At 40.7% G+C, this 26,113-nt stretch overlaps 1 protein-coding gene across 4 annotated transcripts in view; it reads right to left on the bottom strand.

The window, feature by feature from the left end:
- Nucleotides 1-26,113, bottom strand: part of pcdh15b (protocadherin-related 15b) — a 375,223-nt gene that overhangs the window by 245,438 nt on the left and 103,672 nt on the right. For all 4 annotated transcript variants that reach the window (XR_009807925.1, XM_061909585.1, XM_061909586.1 and 1 more), the window contains exon 10: nucleotides 2,711-2,819. Coding sequence is in view for 3 of the 4 variants with exons in the window: in XM_061909585.1 (XP_061765569.1) it covers nucleotides 2,711-2,819 (109 nt within the window). In the remaining variant the exon portion in view is untranslated. The remainder of the gene's footprint in view (nucleotides 1-2,710; nucleotides 2,820-26,113) is intronic.

Here is a 26,113-nt window from a genome sequence, read left to right as displayed (position 1 = left end):
TATGTATATGTATATATACACATATATATATATATATATATATATATATATATATATATATATATATATATATATATATACATATATACACATACATATATATGTATATATATATATATTAAATATATATATATATATTAAATATATATGTATATATATATATATTAAATATATATATATATATTAAATATATATATATATATATATACATATATAGGGCTTCACGGTGGCAGAGGGGTTAGTGCGTCTGCCTCACAATACGAAGATCCTGCAGTCCTGGGTTCAAATCCAGGCTCGGGATCTTTCTGTGTGGAGTTTGCATGTTCTCCCCGTGAATGCGTGGGTTCCCTCCGGGTACTCCGGCTTCCTCCCACTTCCAAAGACATGCACCTGGGGATAGGTTGATTGGCAACACTAAATTGGCCCTAGTGTGTGAATGTGAGTGTGAATGTTGTCTGTCTATCTGTGTTGGCCCTGCGATGAGGTGGCGACTTGTCCAGGGTGTACCCCGCCTTCCGCCCGATTGTAGCTGAGATAGGCGCCAGCGCCAGCGCCCCCCGCGACCCCAAAAGGGAATAAGCGGTAGAAAATGGATGGATGGATGGATATATATATATATATATATATATATTAAATATATATATATATATATATTTATATGTTTATATATACATATATATATATTAAATATATGTATATATATATACACACATATATATATATATATATATATATATATATATATATATATATATATATATATATATATATATACATAGTGGGGTGTATAATATAGTCAGGAAGAGTCATGATTGCATGGGATTCTGGGTAGTTGTGTTGCGTTTATAATGTGTTACAGTGCAGATGTTCTCCCGAAGTATGTTTGTCATTCTTATTGGTGTGGGTTCACAGTATGGCACATATTAGTAAGTTGTTTATATCACAACCATCAGTGTGACCTGTATGGCTGTTGAACAACTATGCCTTGCAGTCGTGTACGTGTATCTGCGGAGGCCGCATACAACATAATAATACTGGGCTTGCTAGCTGTTTGTATATGTTGTAGAATGCATTAAAGGCAGTGGCTTCATAGCATGCCCTTATTATTGTCATCTGAGTGACAATCAGCAGATATTCGCGAGAATGGTTGCTTTGAGAATTCGGGAATCTCCCGTAAAATTTGGGAGGGTTGACAAGCGTAATGCTGTCAAGCGGAATTCATGTTAAAGTCATGCTGTCAAGCGGAATTCATGTTAATGTCGCGGGCCCGGTGTCTAAGACCCCTGGTTTGCACATAGCACAAAGCAAAAAAAAAACAAAAAACTCTTTATACTGTGTTATTTCATTTTAATTTCCCCAAAAATTCTGTGGCTCGCATTGTCTTCTTTATTTTGTACAACGGGTCAAAATGGCTCTTTGAGTGATAAAGGTTGCCGACCCTTGCTCCAAAGGATATCACCACATGGGCTGAGGAACACTTCAGAAAACTACTGTCACTAAATACAGTTTATTGCTACATCTGTAAGTGCAAGTTAAAGCTATACCATACAAAGCAAAAGCCATTTATCAACAACATCCAGAAACACCGCCGGTTTCTTTGGGCCAGAGATTATCTAAAATGGACTGATGCAAAGTGGAAAAGTGTTCTGTGGTCTGACGAGTCCACATTTCAAATTGTTTTTGGAAATATTCGACATCGTGTCACCCGGACCAAAGGGGAAGCGAACCATCCAGACCGTTATCGACGCAAAGTTCAAACGCCACCATCTGTGATGGTATAGAAGTGCATTAGTCCCCAAGGCATGGGTAACTTACACATCTGTGAAGGCACCATTAATGCTGAAAGTTATATAGAGGTTTTGGAACAACATATGCTGCCATCTAAGCGCCGTCTTTTTCATGGACACCCCTGCTTATTTCAGCAAGACAATGCCAAGCCACTTTCAGCACGTATTACAACAGCGTGGCTTCGTATAAAAAAGAGTGCGGGTACTTTCCTTGCCCGCCTGCAGTCCAGACTTGTCTCCTGTTAAAAATGTGTGGCGCATTATGAAGCTCAAAATACGACAGCGGAGACCCCGGACTGTTGAACGACTGAAGCTCTACATAAAACAATAATGGGAAAGAATTCCACTTTCAAAGCTTCAACAATTAGTTTCGTCAGTTCCCAAACGCTTATTGAGTGTTGTTAAAAGAAAAGGTGATGTAACACAGTGGTAAACATGCCATTTCCCAACTATTTTGGCACGTGTTGCAGCCATGAAATTTTATGTTCATTATTTGCAAAAAAAAATGATAATAAAGTTTATTAATTTGAACATCAAATATCTTTTATTTGTAGTGCATTCAATTGAATATGGGTTGAAAAGGATGTGCAAATCATTGTATTCCGTTTATTTTTACACCTAAACCTAACACAATTTCCCAACTCATATGGAAACAGGGTTTGTATATATATATATATATATATATATATATTATTCACACATATACACACACATTGTATATATATGTATATATGTATCCCAAACAAGGACAGCTGAGGGAGTCACCTTTTAGTTTAAATTCTTTAGTAATTAATAATAATTCTATTTTTGCAGCAGCTTTTAGTATTTAGTTTGTCATTGGGGTCAATTTGTGACAGAATATTGAGGACCCCCTAAATAGAGCAGTAGATTCCAACCCACCCAAAAATGTGTTTTGAACGTACCTATGAGGATGGAATACAGGATCCCAGGTCTGTCCGACGGCGGCTGGATGTTCCGGTCTTGATCCACAGCTTGTATGGGCGGCGTCACATTGAGTGGGTTCACCTTATTCTAGAATGAGAGCCACAAGTGGATTTAGTGGAATTTAACAGCGACGTGCGTTGATTAAAACTAACTTGCAATTTGAAATATTTTCAATTTCAAGAAAATGGACGAGCGGCTGGAAGCATTCGTTCTCATAAAGTAGACAAAACCCATCAAGGGTACTGCGTGTGCTCTCATGTTCTTTCACAGTTAAAAGTATGAAATTGATGTTCTCAGTCTGTCTAATACATCAAAGATTGAGCTTGAAACACATCACAGGTAAAAACAGTTTGGAAAAACTATCGCAGCTTGATGTGCTGTAAACAACACAAACACAGCCATGCCAGAAACAACCCCAAAGATAATTGAATAAGCACTGTTTTTTCCAAATTTTTCGACATGTTTAATTGTGCATAGTGTTCCTTGATGTAACCTTAAAATAAAACAATGACCATAAAAATGTCAAAAGTGAGGTGATTTGGAATCTTGAAAAAATATACGAGTCTTAAAGACACCTCTTTAAATCAACTCCCTCGGCCCCTCAAACCCACTCAGCACATTATACGAGTCAACAATTAAATGGTTCGACAATAACGATGACTTTTACTGCTGCAATATGCTGATCCGTGTGCAATCCTAGCACCAACTCATATGGAAGAAATCCACAATCACTAGAGCTATAAAACGCCAAGCCCGTATTTCCAAACGTGCTTGAATGCATCATATCTACCATGATCATACCGTATGTGTTTGCTGTGATATAAACATTATGGCGAGCTTGCAGCACTATGGGCCAGTTGACTTGCGCAAGTAGTCCCTGAGCTACATCTTCCGCGTGTGGGTAATGTTATGTGGACTAAAATGAAATGGTGAGTGTTGATGATCCATCCATCCATCATCCATCATCTTCCGCTTATCCGAGGTCGGGTCGCGGGGGCAACAGCCTAAGCAGGGAAACCCAGACTTCCCTCTCCCCAGCCACTTCGTCTAGCTCTTCCCGGGGGATCCCGAGGCGTTCCCAGGCCAGCCGGGAGACATAGTCTTCCCAACGTGTCCTGGGTCTTCCCCGTGGCCTCCTACCAGCTGGACGTGCCCTAAACACATCCCTAGGGAGGCGTTCGGGTGGCATCCTGACCAGATGCCCGAACCACCTCATCTGGCTCCTCTCGATGTGGAGGAGCAGCGGCTTTACGTTGAGCTCCTCCCGGATGTCAGAGCTTCTCACCCTATCTCTAAGGGAGAGCCCCGCCACCCGGCGGAGGAAACTCATTTCGGCCGCTTGTACCCGTGATCTTATCCTTTCGGTCATGACCCAAAGCTCACGACCATAGGTGAGGATGGGAACGTAGATCGACCGGTAAATTGAGAGCTTTGCCTTCCGGCTCAGCTCCTTCTTCACCACAACAGATCGATACAACGTCCGCATTACTGAAGACGCCGCACCGATCCGCCTGTCGATCTCACTATCCACTCTTCCCCCACTCGTGAACAAGACTCCTAGGTACTTGAACTCCTCCACTTGGGGCAGGGTCTCCTCCCCAACCCGGAGATGGCACTCCACCCTTTTCCGGGCGAGAACCATGGACTCGGACTTGGAGGTGCTGATTCTCATTCCGGTCGCTTCACACTCGGCTGCGAACCGATCCAGCGAGAGCTGAAGATGATTAACATGCAAATAATGTAAATATAAGACCATAGGAGGACAGAACATTGAGTAAAAATATAGTCGACTTTCCATTGTGAGGCGGTTGTAGTCGTGGTTCAAACAATGCTTAAGTGTAGGTCTGGGCGATATTGCCTTTTTTAAATATTGCGATATTTTTAGGCCATATCGCGATATACAATATATATTACGATATTTTACCTTGGCCTTGAATGAACACTTGATGCATATAATCACAGCAGTATGATGATTCTATGTGTCTACATTCTTCCTCATACTGCATTAATATATGCTACTTTTAAACTTTCATGCAGAGAGGGAAATCACAACTAAGTCAATTGACCAAAAGTATATTTATTAAAGTTATTCAAGTCATTTCCAAAACATAAATTGCAAGATTGTAAGAGACATTTTAAAGGCCTACTGAAATTAGATTTTTTTATTTAAACGGGAATAGTTCTTTTGTCAATTTATAATCGGTCTACTGAAAATGTGACCAATTCTACTGGGTCAAAAGTATACATACAGCAATGTTCATATTTACCTCAATACCACAGAACTTTCCTCCAGAAAGTCTTATCTTTGTCCATGTGATGTCAGATGAAAAATAAATTGGAGGAGAAAAGGTGAGGTAGGATCACCATCCTACCGTCAAGCATGGTGGTGGGAGTATTATGCTCCGGGCCTGTTTTGCTGCCAGTAGAACTGGTGCTTTAAAGGCCTACTGAAATGAGATTTTTTTTATTTTTTGTGGGTTCTTCCGAGGATGTTGTAGTCGTAATGATTTGTGCAGTCCTTTTAGACATTTGTGATTTGGGGCTATATAAATAAACATTGATTGATTGATTTATTTAAACGGGAATAGCAGGTCCATTCTATGTGTCATACTTGATCATTTCGCGATATTGCCATATTTTTGCTGAAAGGATTTAGTAGAGAAAATCGACGATAAAGTTTGCCACTTTTGGTACTTCCTGAAAAAGCCTCGCCTTAACCGGAAGTCGCAGACGATGACGTCGCAAGTGTAGGGGCTCCTCACATATTCACATTGATTTTAAGGGGAGCCTCCGACAAAAACAGTGATTCGGAACGAGAAAACGACAATTTCCCCATTAATTTGAGCGAGAATGAAAGATTCGTGTTTGAGGATACTGATAGCGACGGACTAGAAAAAAAAAAAAAAACACTTAAAAAAAAAAAAAACGCTATAGCATTGGGACGTATTTCAATGTTTTTAAACACATTTACTAGGATAATTCTGGGAAATCCCTTATCTTTTTATTGTGTTGCTAGTGTTTTAGTGAGTTTAATATTACCTGATAGTAGGAGGTGTACGTCCACGGGTGTGTTGACGCCATGTCTCAGGGGTGTCGACGGCAGCTGTACGGACATTGCTGATATCCGATAAGTGGCGACTTTTTAACCACAATTTTCTCACCGAAACCTGCTGGTTGACATTCTGATCCATAGGAAAGTTTCAGCTCCGGGAATTTTAAACAAAGAATCAACGTGTGTTTGTGTGGCTAAAGGCTAAAGCTTCCCAACTCCATCTTTCTACTGTGACTTCTCCAATATTAATTGAACAAATTGCAAAAGATTCAGCAACACAGATCTCCAAAATACTGTGTAATTATGCCGTTAAAGCAAACGACTTTTAGCTGCGTGTGTGCGTAGCGTTCATATTTCTTAAAAACCCGTGACGTCCTGCGTACACGTCATCATTACACGACGTTTCCAAGACGAAACTCCCGGGAAATTTAAAATTGTAATTTAGTAAACTAAAAAAGCCGTATTGGCATGTGTTGCAATGTTAATATTTCATCATTGATGTATAAACTATCAGACTGCGTGGTGGGTAGTAGTGGGTTTCAGTAGGCCTTTAAGTGTCAAATAAAAATAAGCTGCATAATAGGAAATCAAATAGTATTAGTCCTTCACTATGTGGTATGTTACTAAGGTTATGAAATTCTCTTCATTCTCTAGCGAGTGACTTTTCAAATGATGCTACATATTAGCAGTAATGCTACTTTTTATAGCAACGCTTTGCCCCCCCACACTTGACAAATTACGGTTGTCTGTTCGACATATTCTCACTTGAAGCCGAACCACCGCCAGACGATGGACCTCCTGCTGTTTTTATTGGGAATTAAATCTTCCTTCATGTGTTACCAGATCCGCACCTTCTTTCTCGTACGACTACATTAGCAGCTAACGTTAGCCACGCTGCTATGTCTCTGTTCTGCGAGGGCCTGTATGTGACGTATGACGTGACAGTTTGTGACGTATGTAAGAATGTGCGCCTGCTTGTCTGTGAGGAGACACAGGAAAGAGCAAGAAGTACCTGAAGTGTACCCCGCAGCTAAAAGCTACTGCGTGTGAACGTGTACTCGAATATTACGATAGTCATTTTCTATATCGTCATAAACCCGCGATGTATCGTATATATCGATATAGCGCCCAGCCCTACTTAAGTGTCAATGTCTTATGAAACTCAAAAATGTATACTGTCTCTCAAAGCCCAGATGGCGAGTGTCACTTAAAAAAACAACGTGTGACTGAGAGAGCTGCTGTGTCCTTTGACCGTAAAGCGGCATCAGGAAGCGCTTCTTTCAGCTCACAATTGACAACTCCCAACGAGAGAGATCAGAAGAGTGGGCGTGCTGTGTTTGAAATCCGTTTTCGTCGCCATCCTCGACCTTAATGTAACTTAGAAAAAGTAGGAATTCCGAAGTCTGGAATCATTTTAGTCTTGTAGAGCCAATTAAAGTTGTATTTAATATTTGGCTCCTTGTCCAGAATAGTGATTTTATTATTCTTTTTTGGGTAGCTATTCGTTTAAAAAACATATTTCCTATTATCCTCATGTGCAGGTGGCGGATGACCATTAATATACACCAACAAAGTATCAGTGCAGTGTCAACACAGCTGGTGGGTGCCCTATACACTCACTGAGGCTTCATTGACCCGTCACTAGTGTCATGGCCCGGGCGCATGTCAATGCGCCTTCTTCAGTAAGCTGTGGTGCGCACCTCAGGACACGCCCATGGCCGCTTATCTCCGCACGTGTCAACCCGGACGGCAGAAGCTGCTGCTTTCCATCAGCAATCAGCACACCTGGGGTTGATGATCAGACCTGCACCTAAAGGCCTGCTCAACATTCTATCCCGGGCCAGAACGTAACCATCCGCTCCCGTCCTGTAAGCCGTATACATGCTTGAAGCGATCCTGCTCTGTCTGTGTTTTCCCCTCCGTGTTTCATTGTCGTCCTCTCAGCAGTCTGCCTTTGTTCCCGCGTTGACGAGCTGTGCGTCTTGTCGTATCTTGCTCTTCTGCTTCCTGTACTGCCTTTTGGATCTTGAGGTCCAGCTTGGACAATGACCTCCTAGCCCCACTCAACCCTCGACTTCCTGCTTGCCTCACGGACATTCATGCCCGCCTTCTCCTCCTGATCGCCCGCCTCTCGCCCAACACTCCCGGTAACATACTCATTAATTCTTACACATCTAACACCATACACACCTTTGGATTTTGTCACACTCCATTTCCTTATATTATTGTTTATTATCAGTGTATATATTGTGGTCATTATATATAGATGATAAAACAGAGCTTTTACGCACCCTTGAGGCGTCTTCGCCCTCTAATCGCCCAACACTCCTGGCAACATACTCATTAATTCCTACACATCTCACACCACACACACACCTATGGATTTTGTCACACTCCATTTCTTTATACAAACCCCATTTCCATATTAGTTGGGAAATTGTGTTAGATGTAAATATTAACGGAATACAATGATTTACAAATCATTTTCAACCCATATTCAGTTGAAAATGAAAAAAAGACAACATATTTGATGTTCAAACTGATAAACCTTTTTTTTTGTGCAAATAATCATTAACTTTAGAATTTGATGCCAGCAACACATGACAAAGAAGTTGGGAAAGGTGGCAATTAATACTGATAAAGTTGAGGAATGCTCATCAAACACTTATATGGAACATCTCACAGGTGTGCAGGCTAATTGGGAACAGGTGGGAGCCATGATTGGGTATAAAAGCAGCTTCCATGAAATGCTACGTAATTCACAAAGAAGGATGGGGTGAGGGTCACCACTTTGTAAGAAAATTGTCGAACAGTTTTAGAACAACATTTCTCAACGAGCTATTGCAAGGAATTTAGGGGTTTTAACATCTACGGTCCGTAAAATCATTAAATGGTTCAGAGAAACTGGAGAAATCACTGCACGTAAGCGATAATATTACGGACTTTTGATCCCTCAGGAAGTACTGCATAAAAAAACGACGTCAGTGTGTAAAGGATATCGGTACATGGGCTCAGGAACACTTCATAAAACCACTGTCAGTAACTACAGTTGGTCGCTACATCTGTGAGTGCAAGTTAAAACTCTACCATGCAAAGCCAAACCCATTTATCAACAATATTCTGAAACGCCACCGGTTTAAATGGGTCCGAGTTCACCTAAGATGGACTGATGCAAAGTGGAAAGGTTTTCAGTGGTCTGACGAGTCCACTATTCAAATTATATTTGGAAACAGAAGACGTGGTGTCCTCCAGAACGAACAGGAAAATAACCATTCGGATTGTTATAGGCGCAAAGTTTAAAAGCCAGCATCTGTGATGGTATGGGGGTGTATTAGTGCCCAAGGAATGGGCACTAACTGCCCGCCTGCAGTCCAGACCTGTCTCCCATCAAAAATGTGTGGCGCATTATGAAGCGTAAAATACGACAGCGGAGACCCCGGACTGTTGAACGACTGAAGCTCTACATAAAACAAAAACGGGAAAGAACTCCACTTTCAAAGCTTCAACAAATAGTTTCCTCAGTTCCCAAACATTTTTTGAGTGTTGTTAAAAGAAAAGGTGATGTAACACAGTGGTGAACATGCCCAATCCCAAAAACTTTGGCACGTGTTGCAGCCATGAAATTCAAAGTTAATTATTATTTGCAAAAAAAAAAAAAAAGTTTATGAGTTGGAACATTCAACTGAATATGGGTTGAAAAGGATTTGCAAATCATTGCATTCCGTTTATATTTACATCTGACACAATTTCCCAACTCATATGGAAACGGGGTTTGTATTATTGTTTATTATTAGTATATATATTGTGGTCATTATATATACATAATAAAACATACGTTGTATCCCCCCTTGTGGTGTGTGCCGTCTACACTTCCCCTATATACATAACAACTAGCTAGTTGACTGTGCATTTGTAGTTGCTGCTAAGCTACTTGTAAAGGACCACAATGTATCCCACTGGACATCCTGCAACTATTGCTGATATGTGGCAAGATGGCGGCCCCTTGACGGGCTGTTGCTATAGACGCTCATGGTAGAAAGAGAACATTTGGCAAAAAATACCGGACAATTCTGCAAATTTCATGGCTGGCTTACAGCGTGGACACTCCGTAATCACTTACGACCGCCAGACAATTCTGGATGTGGATAGATCGGGCCGTTTTGGACTGAAAGATGCGTGTACGCGGGACCACCTCGCTAGAATGGGACTACTTCGCCGGCTACATCCAGCGGCCTTTGACGCAGCGGAGTATAGTACCAGCGGGGACCGTCTACGGAGGACACGTAAGCGGTGTGATCGGAAACAGAAGTGCGGATGCCGAGCAGGGCTAACAACAAAACAAAAGGCTAATCCCCACAGAACACCGCTTCCTTCCATCCCTAAACTGGATTTAAATGGAAGATGCGAGCTTGCTAGTCTGGGTGAGGAGTTAGTTAAGTTAGAACAAGTTTTTTCTGCTATGACTGTGTCAGAAATGGACATGTGTTCTACTGAGTTGGCAAATTATGATGCATTCAGTTTATCGCAGCACCAAGCAAAAAATCTGAAAATTCCCGTCATATCAATTCCTAGATATGGTCGTAATTATTTTAAGTGCACTACGCATGATAAACGCAATATTATTAATATTGCTACTATGGATATTTTGATCAAAAACTCCTTAAAACAGCCCACTACCTATAATATGGGATTTTTAAACATAAGACCAGTATCTTTCAAAACGTTATTAGTTAATGAAGTCATTATAGACAACAATCTTAACGTCATCCGTCTCAGCAAAACCTGGCTTAAACCAGACGACTTCTTTGCACTAAATGAGGTATCTCCTCCTAACTATACGAATGCGCATATTGCCCGTCCCCTTAAAAGGGGTGGGGGGGTCGCACTAATATAAAACGAAAACCTTAACCTCTAACCTAAATAATAAATATAAATAGTTTGAAGTGCTTACTATGAGGTCTGTCACACCGCTGCCTCTATACCTGGCTGTTATCTACCGCCCCCCAGGGCCCTATTCGGACTTTAAATAAATAAATAATAAATGGGTTGTACTTGTATAGCCCTTTTCTACCTACAAGGTACTCAAAGCGCTTTGACACTACTTCCACATTTACCTATTCACACACCGATGGCGGGAGCTGCCATGCAAGCTTGGTTGCTCACATATGCAGTCATCTCCAAGGTTTCTCATAGTCATCATTGTCACTGTCTGCGACGAGCCACTGGGGTGAGTTTTCCCTTGCCCTTATGTGGGCTCTACCGAGGTTGTCGTTGTGGTTAGAGTTGTGGTTTGTGCAGCCCTTTCAGACACTGGTGATTTAGGGCTATATAAATTAACATTGATTGATGTTACAAACGCAGCATAAAAACAAAGCATGCAGCATCCCTCTATAGTTATCAAAATGTAATAAAAGAGTTAAAACCAAAGAAAAGTATTGTTGTTGGTATCTCAAGTACGGGACTCTTAATGACGTTATTAGCACCTCTACTTAACTGCAGTGTCTCATATAGTGACTCCGCTAAAAATGATCCAAGTTCAAAAAATAACTTTGCAGTTCAGAAGAATGAAACACTGTACAGAAAACACTGTTCCCCTTGCTACTATATATGTTATATATTTGCATGCCACATGCTTAGCCCACTATTACAACAGTGAATGCAGTCCGACAGTGCAGCTTTCTTCAATGCTTCTTGTTGTTGACCATTGTGACACACAATCGAGAGTTGTTTACTCAACTTCTTCAATCATCTCAATATTGCTTGCGGCCATCCTTGTTTTTTTATTTTTAGGAGGACGGGAGGAAAGGGCCTGTTTGAAGCGTGTGCGTGACTGTGGCCTGACATTAAACACCTAAATGACAAGCACCGTGCGCGCGTGTGTGTGTGTGTGTCTGTGTGTGCGTACGTGCATGCGTGTGTGTGTAAAGTAGCGAGAAGGATCAGTAATGCAGGCTCAAAGGCTCCAAGGTTGTCATATCTTATTAGTCTGATTAGGACTCAAAAACGGTAATAGATCCTTGATTCTTCTCCTTGCTTCACCTCCCTGCCTCTCTTTCACCCCGGCAACAGAAGCTCCTATGCCTTTCATCTCTCTTGTTTGGACTTACAACTTTTATCACATACGGAAAACTTTTTGTACAGACACAGAGCAGACCGTTCATTAGGTGCAATCCGTGAGGTCCAAGCCAAGAGCTTTAGCTAGCTTTGGCTGATACATAGTGTATATTTTTTGTGACTAATGTTTAAATCTTGATTTAGAAATCAGTAAGAAGTGCATATCAATGAAAGTGTACAATATGCCTGAATTTAACATGCACTATATTGCCAAAAGTATTTGGCCTCCTGTCTTGACTCACATATGAACTTGAAGTGACATCCCATTCCTAACCTATAGGTTTCAATATGATGTCGGTCCACCTTTTGCAGCTATTAGAGCTTCAACTCTTCTGGGAAGGCTGTCCACAAGGTTGCGAAGTGTGTTTATAGGAATTTTCCACCATTCTTCCAAAAGCGCATTGGTGAGGTCACACTGATGTTGGTCGAGAAGGCCTGGCTCTCAGTCTCTGTTCTAATTCGTCCCAAAGGTGTTCTATCGGGTTCAGGTCAGGACTCTGTGCAGGCCAGTCATGTCCTTATGGACTTTGCTTTAAGCACTGTTGCCCAGTCATGTTAGAATTGGAAGAGGCCTGCTCCAAATTGTTCCCACAAGGTTCAGAGCATGAAATAGTCCAAAATGTTTTGGTATCGTGGCGCATTCAAAGTTCCTTTCACTGGAACTAAGGGGCTAAGCCCAACTCCTGAAAAACAACCCCACACCATAATTCCTCCTCCACCAAATGTCACACTTGGTACAATGCAGTCCGTAATGTACAGTTCTCCTGGCAACCTACAAACCCAGATTCGTCCATCAGATTGCCAGATGGAAAAGCGTGATTCATCACTCCAGAGAACGAGTTTACACTGCTCTAGAGTCCAGTGGCAATGTGCTTTACACCACTGCATCTGACACTTTGCATTGGACTTGGTGATGTATGGCTTAGATGCAGCTGATCGGCCATGGAAACCAATTCCAAGAATCTCTCTGCGTACTGTACGTGGGCTAATTGGAAGGTCACATGAAGTTTGGAGCTCTGCAGCAACTGACTGTGCAGAAAGTCTTCACACTATGCGCTTCAGCATTCGCTGACCCCTCTCTGTCAATTTATATGGCCTACCACTTGGTGGCTGAGTTGCAGTTGTTCCCAAACTCTTCCATTTTCTTATAATAAAGCCAACAGTTGACTTTGGAATATTACGGAGCGAGGACATTTCACGACTACTTTTGTTGCACAGGTGGCATCCTATGACAAGTCCACGCTCGAAATCACTGAGCTCCTGAGAGCTGCCCATTCTTTCACAAATGTTTGTAGAAACAGCCTCCATGCTTAAGTGCTTGATTTTATACACCTCAAGTGATTAGGACACCTGATTCTGATCATTTGGATGGGTGGCCAAATACTTTTGGCGCTCTTCAAAATGCCATTTTCAGTTTAACAAGGAATTAAATATCATAGTTGCAGTTTGTCTTGTATAGAGGTTAATCTGTGTCTTTATTACGAAAGCTTTTAGTTTACACTGAATATTGAATGTATCTAACTGATTTTTTGGTGTTTGAATTTAGTGAAATGGGCTTCACGGTGGCAGAGGGGTTAGTGCGTCTGCCTCACAATACGAAGGTCCTGCAGTCCTGGGTTCAAATCCAAGCACGGGATCTTTCTGTGTGGAGTTTGCATGTTCTCCCAGTGAATGCGTGGGTTCCCTCCGGGTACTCCGGCTTCCTCCCACTTCCAAAGACATGCACCTGGGGATAGGTTGATTGGCAACACTAAATTGGTGTGTGAATGTGAGTGTGAATGTTGTCTGTCTATCTATGTTGGCCCTGCAATGAGGTGGCGACTTGTCCAGGGTGTACCCCGCCTTCCGCCCGACTGTAGCTGAGATAGGCGCCAGCGCCCCCCGCGAACCCAAAAGGGAATAAGCGGTAGAAATGGATGGATGGATGGAATTTAGTGAAGTGAATTTTTTTTTGTGAAAAAAAAAAGCAAAATACGCGTTTAAACAGTGCTTGAAAAAAATCACGTTTTAAAATTTAGACTGGAAAAATTCAGTGCAGAAAATTGTGCTGTTTCAAAACGCACGGTCCATTTCCGGTAGATTAAGACTGAATCAATCGATACTGTCACAGAACCAGCCAATGTGGTGTCAGGTTTAACATCACATGACAGGTTTTTACAAACAACAAAAAGGGCTACCTCAGCATAATACAACATAATAAACATTTAAATTCAGCTAGCCGGATGTTTCCAAATTATACAAATTATTGTAATGGTTAGAATCTTAATTTTTGAGTGACATACTATGCGTCGCTTCATGTAGACCAGACATTAAGCGGAGTGGGCGGGGTTTGTTTACAGAGCAGCAAGCCTGAAACCACAGTGTCTAACGGAGGCAGATTTCTATAACCAAGTTCTGCAGAAAAGTGATATCATTGAATATGTGGATGTTTTTCCAACCTTTGCGTTCATGTTTTGCCGTGTTTGTTGGATCTTTGTTGTTCTTGCTCGATTATAAAGGACGTTGTTACCATGAATTGATTAACCTGGACCCTGACTTAAACAAGTTGAAAAACATATTTGGGGGTTACCATTTTGTGGTCAATTGTACGGAATATGTACTGTACTGTGCAATCTACTAATAAAAGTCTTAATCAATCAACCAATCAATTGTCGAAAAGGTGGTCTGGGAAGTAGAGGAAAAACATACATATATTCTCAACATTAGGTGTTTTATTGTTCATAGTTAATATTGTAAATCCCATAGTCTGCATGTCATGTATATTCGGAGTGTTTTATTCAGAAAAAAAAAATAACAAATTACTTTTTAAAATGGCCTGTTATCACATTTAAGTCATTATTGTGTACATGTATGTAACCAGAGTGTGGCCAGCTTTTAGCCTTTTTTTGAGGAATCTTGGAATTTTTTTCACCAATGCCCAGCAGCCTCCACTGTTCAAATAACGCACACACAGGAGATTACATGGTCATGGTAGTGCTGAATTACCTGCCTCTTTGTCACGTGACTTTAAACTTGATTGGCTGGTACTGAGACAGGTTCGACTGTCTTGATTTACCGGAAGTGGATCTTGCGTTTTGAAGCAGCAAATTTTTATGCACTGAATTCTAAAACACTGATTTTATTTTACAGTCATTTTTTATGCACTGGATTTTTTACACTAAATACTACAACAGAAAGTTCAAACACACATTCTTTAACGATTTTTTTTCACAAAATGTTATCAGAATTATTTTTTTGTAAAAAAAAAAAAATAAATCAGTTAAAAAAATTCAGATGCAAAAGATTCACTTACATAAATTCACTGTAAAAAAAAAAAGAAAGAAAAAAAGCTTTCGTTATAAAAAGCGAATTTACCTCCATGCATTGAATCCTGTTCAGCGGTTAGTAGTAATGCACTATATTTACTGTTCCATTTTTTTAAGTACGTTCTTGGATAAATTGTATTTGTCAGAGCACTGGCGGCTTCACGGTGGCAGAGGGTTTAGTGCGTCTGCCTCACAATACGAAGGTCCTGCAGTCCTGGGTTCAAATCCAGGCTCGGGACCTTTCTGTGTGGAGTTTGCATGTTCTCCCCGTGAATGCGTGGGTTCCCTCCGGGTACTTCGGCTTCCTCCCACCTCCAAAGACATGCACCTGGGGATAGGTTGATTGGCAACACTAAATTGGCCCTAGTGTGTGAATGTGAGTGTGAATGTTGTCTGTCTATCTGTGTTGGCCCTGCGATGAGGTGGCGACTTGTCCAGGGTGTACCCCGCCTTCCGCCCGATTGTAGCTGAGATAGGCGCCAGCACCCCCCGCAACACCGAAAGGGAATAAGCGGTAGAAAATGGATGGATGGATGTCAGAGCACTTTTAATTCAACACTGCATTTGTATTTTTTATTCCTAATTTTTTGTATTAACGTTTTTGATAATATCAATGAGGGATTTTTAATCACTGCTAATTTGAAATTGTTACTAATATTGATAATATTCATTTTTGTTTCACTACTTTTAAATTGTACCGTGTCATGCTTGTGGGTCCTCAATTGCTCTGTTTATTGCTATTCTGAATGTTGCTGGGTCGGGTTTGGTTTTGCAATTTGATTGCATCATTATGTATTGTTTTGTTGGATTGATTAATAAATTCATAAAAAAAAAAAAAAAAACACTGCATTTGTATTTTGTTTTTGAAGAAATCCTTTTACTCTCAAGCATTGAGTTTTGTTTTGCTCGCATTTATTATTATAATCAATATACTTATTGGTTACTGCTTTGAAAATTGTTAGTTTTGGCTTGTCAGAGAGATTTATTTCAGTGGGTTATGTTTCACCTATCAAACATGAGCACTATAGACATTTGACGACATTTCACCAATCAAAGAAAGCATGGCAGTCACATGACCACAGTCAATCATCCGTCACCGCGCACTGTACAAAGTGACATAACGCCATGCGACTCGTACTCAGATGAGGCAGCATGCCTCTTCGATGTTAACCATACAAACTACGAAAAGTAACATTTATATAATGCGCTCTCATCTGTGTCAGTACAAATGTTCACATTTGAACTCACAAGAACTCCACTTCCAACTAGAGAAAACATGTTGGGGAAAGTTGTCAATCAATCATCAATCAATGTTTACTTATATAGCCCTAAATCACTAGTGTCTCAAAGGGCTGCACAGACCACCACGACATCCTCGGTAGGCCCACATAAGGGCAAGGAAAACTCACACCCAGTGGGACATCGGTGACAATAATGACCCAGTGGGACGTCGGTGACAATGATGACTATGAGAACCTTAGAGAGGAGGAAAGCAATGGATGTCGAGCGGGTCTAACATGATACTGTGAAAGTTCAATCCACAATGGATCCAACACAGTCGCGAGAGTCCAGTCCAAAGAGGATCCAACACACAGCAGCGAGAGTCCCGTTCACAGCGGAGCCAGCAGGAAACCATCCCAAGCGGAGGCGGACCAGCAGCGCAGAGATGTCCCCAGCCGATACACAGGCAAGCAGTACATGGCCACCGGATCGGACCGGACCCCCTCCACACGGGAGAGTGGGACATAGAAGAAAAAGAAAAGAAACGGCAGATCAACTGGTCTAAAAAGGTAGTCTATTTAAAGGCTAGAGTATACAAATGAGTTTTAAGGTGAGACTTAAATGCTTCTACTGAGGTGGCATCGCGAACTGTTACCGGGAGGGTATTCCAGAGTACTGGAGCCCGAACGGAAAATGCTCTATAGCCCGCAGACTTTTTTTGGGCTTTGGGAATCACTAATAAGCCGGAGTCCTTTGAACGCAGATTTCTTGCCGGGACATATGGTACAATACAATCGGCAAGATAGGATGGAGCTAGACCGTGTAGTATTTTATACGTAAGTAGTAAAACCTTAAAGTCACATCTTAAGTGCACAGGAAGCCAGTGCAGGTGAGCCAGTACAGGCGTAATGTGATCAAACTTTCTTGTTCTTGTCAAAAGTCTAGCAGCCGCATTTTGTACCAACTGTAATCTTTTAATGCTAGACATGGGGAGACCCGAAAATAATACGTTACAGTAGTCGAGGCGAGACGTAACAAACGCATGGATAATGATCTCAGCGTCTTTAGCGGACAGAATGGAGCGAATTTTAGCGATATTACGGAGATGAAAGAATGCCGTTTTAGTAACGCTTTTAATGTGTGCCTCAAAGGAGAGAGTTGGGTCGAAGATAATACCCAGATTCTTTACCGTGTCGCCTTGTATAAGTGTTTGGTTGTCAAATGTTAGAGTTGTATTATTAAATAGAGTTAGGTGTCTAGCAGGACCGATAATCAGCATTTCCGTTTTTTTGGCGTTGAGTTGCAAAAAGTTAGCGGACATCCATTGTTTAATTTCATTAAGACACGCCTCCAGCTGACTACAATCCGGCGTGTTGGTCAGCTTTAGGGGCATGTAGAGTTGGGTGTCATCAGCATAACAGTGAAAGCTAATACCGTATTTGCGTATGATGTCACCTAGCGGCAGCATGTAGATGCTGAAGAGTGCAGGGCCAAGGACCGAACCCTGAGGAACTCCACACGTTACCTTAACGTAGTCCGAGGTCACATTGTAGATTTTTTTTGTTTTTTTCCATGTTATAGCTGTGTTTTATGCAACAACAACATCTGAAGTGACTGCAAAATATCCATTTTATGTGGTACACAATGTATTAGACTTTCTGTCTTGCATGCACGCATGGTGTAACGCTAGTATCTTTAAAAACTTGCTACTAAATAAATCAGAAGTTACTAGTTACTTAGTATTTGAGTCAGTTTATCTTACTGAATACTTACTCAAAAAATATTTGGATGATGACTTTTTACATTTAGTCATACCACTCAAAAGTAAAACTTGAGTACAATTTTTGGCTCTTTGACCCACTTCTGTTTTTTAAATATAACAGTATTGTTTGCAAAGGCAGACTAATTATATATGTAATTGGGGTGTTCCCATCCAATATTGATATTGGGTATCTGTCTGTTATCAACCAAAAAAGGTGTACCTTAGTACAGCTTCGGAGCCATTTTTGAACGGCAGCTTATTTTTCGCCTGCCCACAGCTTATTGTAAAAATGACTGTCATCTTTGATAACAGCGTCTATAGCAGGGGTGTCAAACTCATTTTAGACGGGGGGCCACATGGAGAAAAATCTTCTCCCAAGTGGGCCGGACTGGTAAAATCACGGCAAGATAACTTAAAAAAAGACAAATACAGATTGTTTTTTTTTTTCAAAATAGAACAAGCACATTCTGATAATGTACAAATCATAATGTTGTCCGCTTTATTTTACACTTACATGTTGCGGCTAATAGTATTCTATCTTTATTTGTCATGTGTGGAAAACTTGCACTTCCGGGTTTTTCGGATCACCAATCACCGACATGCCAGGCTCTTCCAGTTTTACGAGAATGTTCTATTTTGCAATAAATTGTCTTTGTGCTTTTTAGCAATTGTCTTTTCGTCAGTCTCGCTCTCGCTCGCGCTCCACCATCAACCACCCCTCTCTCCTTCCCGGCTGTTGCCTTTAACAGAGAGCACGTGATTAGATAAGCACGCCCAGGTGGGCCATCTACGCACCTGTTGCTGATCTCGAATTCGTTCCTGACACACCCTGCTTTGTTACATATGTTTTTTTAAACATATGTAGCATAATGTAGATTAAAAAGATACAAATAATTGCTATTGCAACATCTAGTGGACAAATCTAGAACAGCAGTTTTTTCATTCAAAAACTTTGGCTCATTTTTATACTTCGCAAACTGTAAAAAAATAAAACCTGTCCGCGGGCCGGATCCGGCTGTACGTTTGACACCCCTGGTCTATAGCCTATATTACAGTATATTGACCTATAATGGATTGGTTTTAGCAGCTTTAATGTATGAATTTGGCACCTGAATTATGTTTTGCATTTTTATCAAATACAGTAAATTAAGTTTTTTGCCAGTATGGAAGTGAAATGTGTATTAAATTGTATTTATTATGGTCGAAGGAAGTCTTAAAGTTCACTTGTTGAAACGTGCAGAGACCGTGACTAACAAAATATGTAATACAGGTATGTATGATTTGTGCTGGTTTCGTATTAGGTTGATATCGGCCAATTTTTAAGGATGCAATATCAGTATCGGAAGGTAAAAAATTGTATTGGGGCATTTATGTATAGACTTTGAGAGGTAGAAAATTAGTTCCCATCTAATCAAAGAGATACATTCCAAGACCCCCCACAAATGGTGAAACACCACTAATAATGGACGCACCAATACAACCCTATACATGCCTACTTTTGATACTGTAAATATGCTTTTTCAGTTATGAAAGAGTTTAAATTCAGTTTTACATGTTAGGAAAAATTGAAAGGTATACAGTCATGTACCTAAAAAGGCAGTTAAACGGAGCTCTAATGATGTTCTCAAGGCCTCTTCATGCTGGAAAATGTTAAGTAAATTGAAGTGTAAGACATCGTCCTTTGCTGTCTTTATAGTTGCAACATTGTTTCCCCTGCAAATTGCGCCATCAAATCATTAAGTTACCATTAAAAAAACTATTTATTTACAATCTCAGGGCATTCAATCTTTTACAACTGGACTGTTTGGTTTGTCTTTGAAGACGTTTCGCCTCTCATCCAAGTAGGCTTCATCAATTCGTGGTCATAGACTTAGATTGGTCAGATCTCGTCTCGCGGCTGGTGCCAAAATCCAAAATCTTTATACTCCAAAAACGAGGAGTGTGGGCCTGGACAAGGAGGGTTTCCCCCTATCATAATGAGGAAAAACAACTGTTTTGATGCAAACGAGCAATCCTACAGTCAAAGCCAACGACAGTCGTTGAAGTGTAATTTTTCCTCATAAGCACTGAGGTATTGTGTGGCAGAACGATCGCTGTGACCAATACCAGTCCAAAATAGTCGGAATTTCCCGCGTAAACATTCCAAAACCCGTGGAGACCGTGCATTCCAGGCTGTAGCTACCAGACTCTGGAACAATTTGCACCAGTCCCTCCGTGATCTTGATTGTGTTGAAACTTTTAAGAAACATTATAAAACTTCTCTTTTGTGTCAATCTTTTAGTTAATGCACCTTTTAAGTATAGTTTTTAATCAATTTTCTTTCTTTTTTCTGATGTTGCCTCTGTTGTTTTGAATTGAATTGTTGTTTTACTTCACCTATGTTTTGTACTGCGCCTTGGGATTTTATCTGTTATAAATAAAATGAACTTACTTACTTCCTATTCAGTTGTAAACAAATGGCGCAAATACTATTCTGGTCACCTTCTGTGATCAGAATGTTTCTAACTCCTGTTATTTGTTGGAGGGTAAATTGCAGTCTTTTAGGAATGGTTGAAAAGATAGTGTTGTATTTCTCTATTCAGGGATGGTTTTTCAACCTTGATATAGATGGCTTTCCTGTCCTCCCTGTCTAGAATCTGTACCCTTTTGTTCTCAAAGGAGTGCTGTTTCTCCCTGAGGTGCAGGTAGACAGCTGACTCTTGGCCCTGAAGAGTTTGCCCGTCTATGCTGTGCCATGCGGCGGGTTAGTGGTTGATTTGTTTCCCCAATATATGAATCGGTGCATTCATCATTACACTAGATAGCATACACCAGATTGTTTTTGTGGGTGTGAGGTGTCCGGTCTTTAGGATGCAGTAGTGCACTAGTCTCTGTCTCAGGTGTTGGTTAAAAATTCTTCTGAGTTTCTCTGATAGACCTGATACTTGTTCTTGTTATTTACGGAACTGGATGCACTTTTCACAAATGACCAAGTGTCCACAGGTTTTGAGGACCTCCCTCAAATGCCTATGCGCTTTCTCTATGGCTTGTGGGCTGGTAGGAACATTATCAGCTCTGTGTTTTAGGGTTCTGATAATGCCCAGTTTGTATTTCAGTGGGTAGTATGAGTATTGATCAGTATGTGTGGGTTTTCGATAAACCCCGACATAGAGGAACCTGTTTTCTCCAATGTGGACGTCACAGTCGAAAAAAAGCAACTTGCTGTCTTAAACATCCTCACGTGGGAACTTGATGTTTTTGTCCACTGAGTTAATGTGCTCCGTGAAGGCTTGCACTTCTTGGTTTCTGCTTCTCACCCATGTGTCATCCACATATCTGTACCAATGACTTGGTGCTGTTTCCTTAAAAGAGCTTAGAGTTCTCTTTTCAATGTACTCCATGTTAGGGTTGTACGGTATACCGGTACTAGTATAGTACTGCAATACTAATGAATCATATTTTGGACTACACCGCCTATAAAAAGTACTGGTGACCCACCCCCATCGTCGTCACGTCGTGTCATTGCTGGTTTTACGAGCAGCCGAGCATGTTCAGCAACGCACAATCACGGACAATGCAGACAATGTGTGTCGACAGAAAAGGGAGAATGAAAGCATTTTAGCTTAAAAACTAATGATAAAGGTGAAGCTATAAAACTAAAACACCCTCAGTAAGAGGTGCTTTAAGACATTAGCTAGCGGCTAATGTCCATCCGCAGTCTGCAGTTTTGTAGCTACTTCTAAATCACTAATCCTTGCATCCATGGCGACAAATAAATTAAGTTTCTTACAAGTAACATCCTTGCAAGACAAAGAATAGCTAAACATGCTTCACTGCACACCGTAGCTCACCGGCGTCACAAAAGCCATTGGTGGATCTACACCTAACATCCACTGTAATGATACCAAGTACAGTAGCGTATCTATTCGATTCTATGATTACATCAATATTTTTTAGTGTCACAATTTTTTTTCATTTTTTTTCATTTATGTTTATAAATGGTAAGTGGGTTGTACTTGTATAGTGCCATTCTACCTTTTTTAAGGAACTCAAAGCGCTTTGACACTGACCGGGTCCATCAGGAGCAAGGGTGAAGTGTCTTGCTCAAGGACACAACGGACATGACTAGGATGGTACAAGGTGGGGATTGAACTGGTAACCCTCAGATTGCTGGCACATCCACTCTCCCTACTTCGCCACGCCAAAGGACTTTGAATATGACCAATGAATGATCCTGTGACGACTTGGTATCGGATTGATACCTAAATTTGTGGTATCATCCAAAACTAATGTAAAGCATCCAAACAACAGAAGAATAAGTGATTCTTACATTTTAACAGAAGTGTCGATAGAACATGTTAAAGGAGAAAGTAAAAAGATAAACAGTAAATGAACAAGTAGATTAATAATTCATGTGTTTCCACTTGTCAAAATAATAGAATAGAAAATGACAATATGTTACTGCATATATCAGCAGCTAAATAAGGAGCCTTTGTTTGCTTACTACTAAAAGACAAGTTGTCTCGCATGTTCACAATTTTATCTAAGGACAAACCTGCAATAAGAAACATACTGTATGTTTAATGTACCGTAAGATTTTTTGTTAAAATAAAGCCAATAATGCAATTTGTTGTGGTCCCCTTTATTTACTTTAAAGTTTTACTACTTACGTATAAAATACTACACGGTCTAGCTCCATCTTATCTTGCCGATTGTATTGTACCATATGTCCCGGCAAGAAATCTGCGTTCAAAGGACTCTGGCTTATTAGTGATTCCCAAAGCCCAAAAAAAGTCTGCGGGCTGTAGAGCTTTTTCATTTCGGGCTCCAGTACTCTGGAATGCCCTCCCGGTAACAGTTCGAGATGCCACCTCAGTAGAAGCATTTAAGTCTCACCTTAAAACTCATTTGTATACTCTAGCCTTCAAATATACTCCCTTTTTAGACCAGTTGATCTGCCGTTTCTTTTCTTTTTCTTCTATGTCCCACTCTCCTTTGTGGAGGGAGTCCGGTCCGATCCGGTGGCCATGTACTGCTCGCCTGTGTATCGGCTGGGGACATCTCTGCGCTGCTGATCCGCCTCCGCTTGGGATGGTTTCCTGCTGGCTCCGCTGTGAACGGGACTCTCGCTGCTGTGTTGGATCCGCTTTGGACTGGACTATCGCGACTGTGTTGGATCCATTATGGATTGAACTTTCACAGTATCATGTTAGACCCGCTCGACATCCATTGCTTTCCACCTCTCCAAGGTTCTCATAGTCATCATTGTCACCGACGTCCCACTGGGTCATTATTGTCACCGATGTCCCACTGGGTGTGAGTTTTCCTTGCCCTTATGTGGGCCTACCGAGGATGTCGTAGTGGTTTGTGCAGCCCTTCGAGACACTAGTGATTTAGGGCTATATAAGTAAACATTGATTGATTGATTTAGAAAATTATTGAAAAGTATCAAAATACATGTAAAGGTTTGCTACTATTGGGGATACAGGTAATCTCATGGCACAACAATGCTTTTGTCGGTAAAAAGTGTGTAGGGTTAAGGCAAACTTCCAGCAAAAGGCGAATCTGTTCTGGGTTTAGTAGTAGACATTGCCTCACCGTTTCTACTGCATCCTGGGTTGAAATGAACAGTCCAGTTGCGATCGATTGAATGCCCTGAGATTACAATGACCTGATTAATGAGAACAATCATAGACTAATTATTTACAATTTTAAGCAGAGAAAGGGAATCCATAACAAAGCGGGGACAGGAATTGTTTCCAATTTGCACTTTTACAGTAATTTTTAGTCCAACTCAATAATTCAATAGAAGTATATTGTCTTTCTGCAGGCAGATTTTTGGATACTGCTTGTAAACTTTTTTTTTTTTTTTTTTATAACTGAAGTTATCCGTCTAGTATTATTAGTCATTGTGTGGTGCATTCATTTAGGCAGAATGCATCACAGAAGAGTTTAACAATTCAAACAATATCCTGCGCATACAGTTCATTCATTACAGCTACAAGCCTCAAGAATTTTAGTCTTGGTTGCCGGAGCAACACTGTGCAGCACTTCAACGCCCACAGGCAGAAAACTGTGGGCTTCAAAACAACTGCAAAATGATCATTTCATTCATAAAGAAATGTGTCGCAGTGACAAGCTTAACCTTCTGGTTTGAAATAAGCTACACCACCACACAATATTGCATTGACCCAAATATAAAGTAATTCGGGTACTGGGAAAAATCAATTCATGTTCAAATCTCGACTCGTTTGTCACGATTGTAAATCGATCCGAAATTTGCAAGAGTCGATTTGTTTGCTGAATGCAGAAGGCAGAGCGTTTCAAAATCAAAGAGCTTGACATGACATATCAAGAGTGTAAAAATCGGCAAAATGAAAAACAAGTACTTTGGGACCACTTGGAATCAGGTGGAATCGAGAATCGATTCTGGATTGATCCCAATAATCTGAATTGAATCGTGAAATTTACAGTACATCCCTTTAAAACGACGCGCTGCTGTTTTTTTTTTGTATCTTGAAATTAGTATCATAATTCCTATGTTGTTTGCTTTGATTGAGAACATTAGAGTGTGTGAATTGGGGTGTCTATGGCTTGTCTGTCTATCTGTGTCAACTCGAGTGCGGCTGGAACAGGCTCCAGCCCCCACGTGACCCTGAGAGGGACAAGCGGTAGAAACAACCTTTGAGACGACCCCCTCCCCTCGCCCCCCAATTGATTTCATTTGTCACTGATGTAAGTGACAGGAAGAAAATCTTTGAACAGAGCAGACCATTGTCACAACCTGCTGTTTTGCATGTTAACATCTCTAGACTTTTAAGAGAAGGGGTCACCTCCTTTTTTTTTCTTCTGACAGTTACTTTTACTAAACAAAAATGGCCACGAGCTTATAAACCCAAACAAAGAAAATAGCTCGTTTTGCCAGACTATTAACAACATTACCTAGCATTTTGTATTAAAACTGGGGCTGTCAATTTTTTTTTTTCATTTGTTCTGAAATATGTCTGAATTTAACATAGTTTTTTAGCAAATACTCTTTGACCCGTTGGTGAGTTACACAAATACAATTGGCAAACTAGTGATTGGAGACCCTTGATTTACAGCAGAGGAAAATGCATTTTTAGACAATATCATTTGCCTGAGCGGCTAGGAGACACAGAGAGAAGAAAATGGACTAGAAATGACAGCTTTTACAAGCTAATATTTAGATTTTTATTTTATTTTAATTAAATTATTGTTCTGGCCTGTATAGCTTTTTAGGCAAATCATATAGTTGATGTAGATGCCCATATCGGCTGTTCAGATTTACTTTACAAAAGAGAAGTGTAGGATACTTCTCTTGTTGTCTTATTTGTATTTGACTTTATTAAATGTTTTAATATTATCATTTGGTGCAGCCGGAGGAGATAGAAAGAGAAAAAAAGGAAGCCAGAGGGGGAAATTGTGGGGACAACAGGGGGATTAGACGGAGAGACAAAAACAACAACAGCAAACACAACAATAACAACAACAATAGAGCAACATCAGCACATACGATATGTACAAATATGATGGTTTACTTTTTTTTTTTTTTCATCGTTGGACTTTCCACGGGCCGGATTTTGGACGCTGGCGGGCCGGATTTGGCCCGCTGGCCGTAGTTTGGAAAATCCCTGATCTACAGTATGAAAGAACCCTTTACCCCCCCCCCCCACAATCCTATATATTTTTTTAAACTTGGATCAAAAATAGGATAGAACTTAAAAAAAGTAAATTAATGCATTCTCAATAGCCAATTAAGTCCTGACTTCTATTTTTCTGATGGCATCTGCACTCCAACAGACAGAACAGTGACAGACGGTGAATCCTAAGCGCTTCACACACGCCTCAAGTGCGACATCTTTTAAGTCCAATTGTTCCATATTGTCGCTCTCGTTTCAACACCACTACCACTCCTTATTGTAAAAGA

The sequence above is a fragment of the Nerophis ophidion genome, linkage group LG08 (assembly GCF_033978795.1).
Source record: "Nerophis ophidion isolate RoL-2023_Sa linkage group LG08, RoL_Noph_v1.0, whole genome shotgun sequence".
In the NCBI taxonomy this organism is placed as follows: domain Eukaryota; kingdom Metazoa; phylum Chordata; class Actinopteri; order Syngnathiformes; family Syngnathidae; genus Nerophis; species Nerophis ophidion.
The sequence above is the reverse complement of the archived record's forward strand: the minus strand, read 5'-3'. Positions and strand labels throughout refer to the sequence as shown.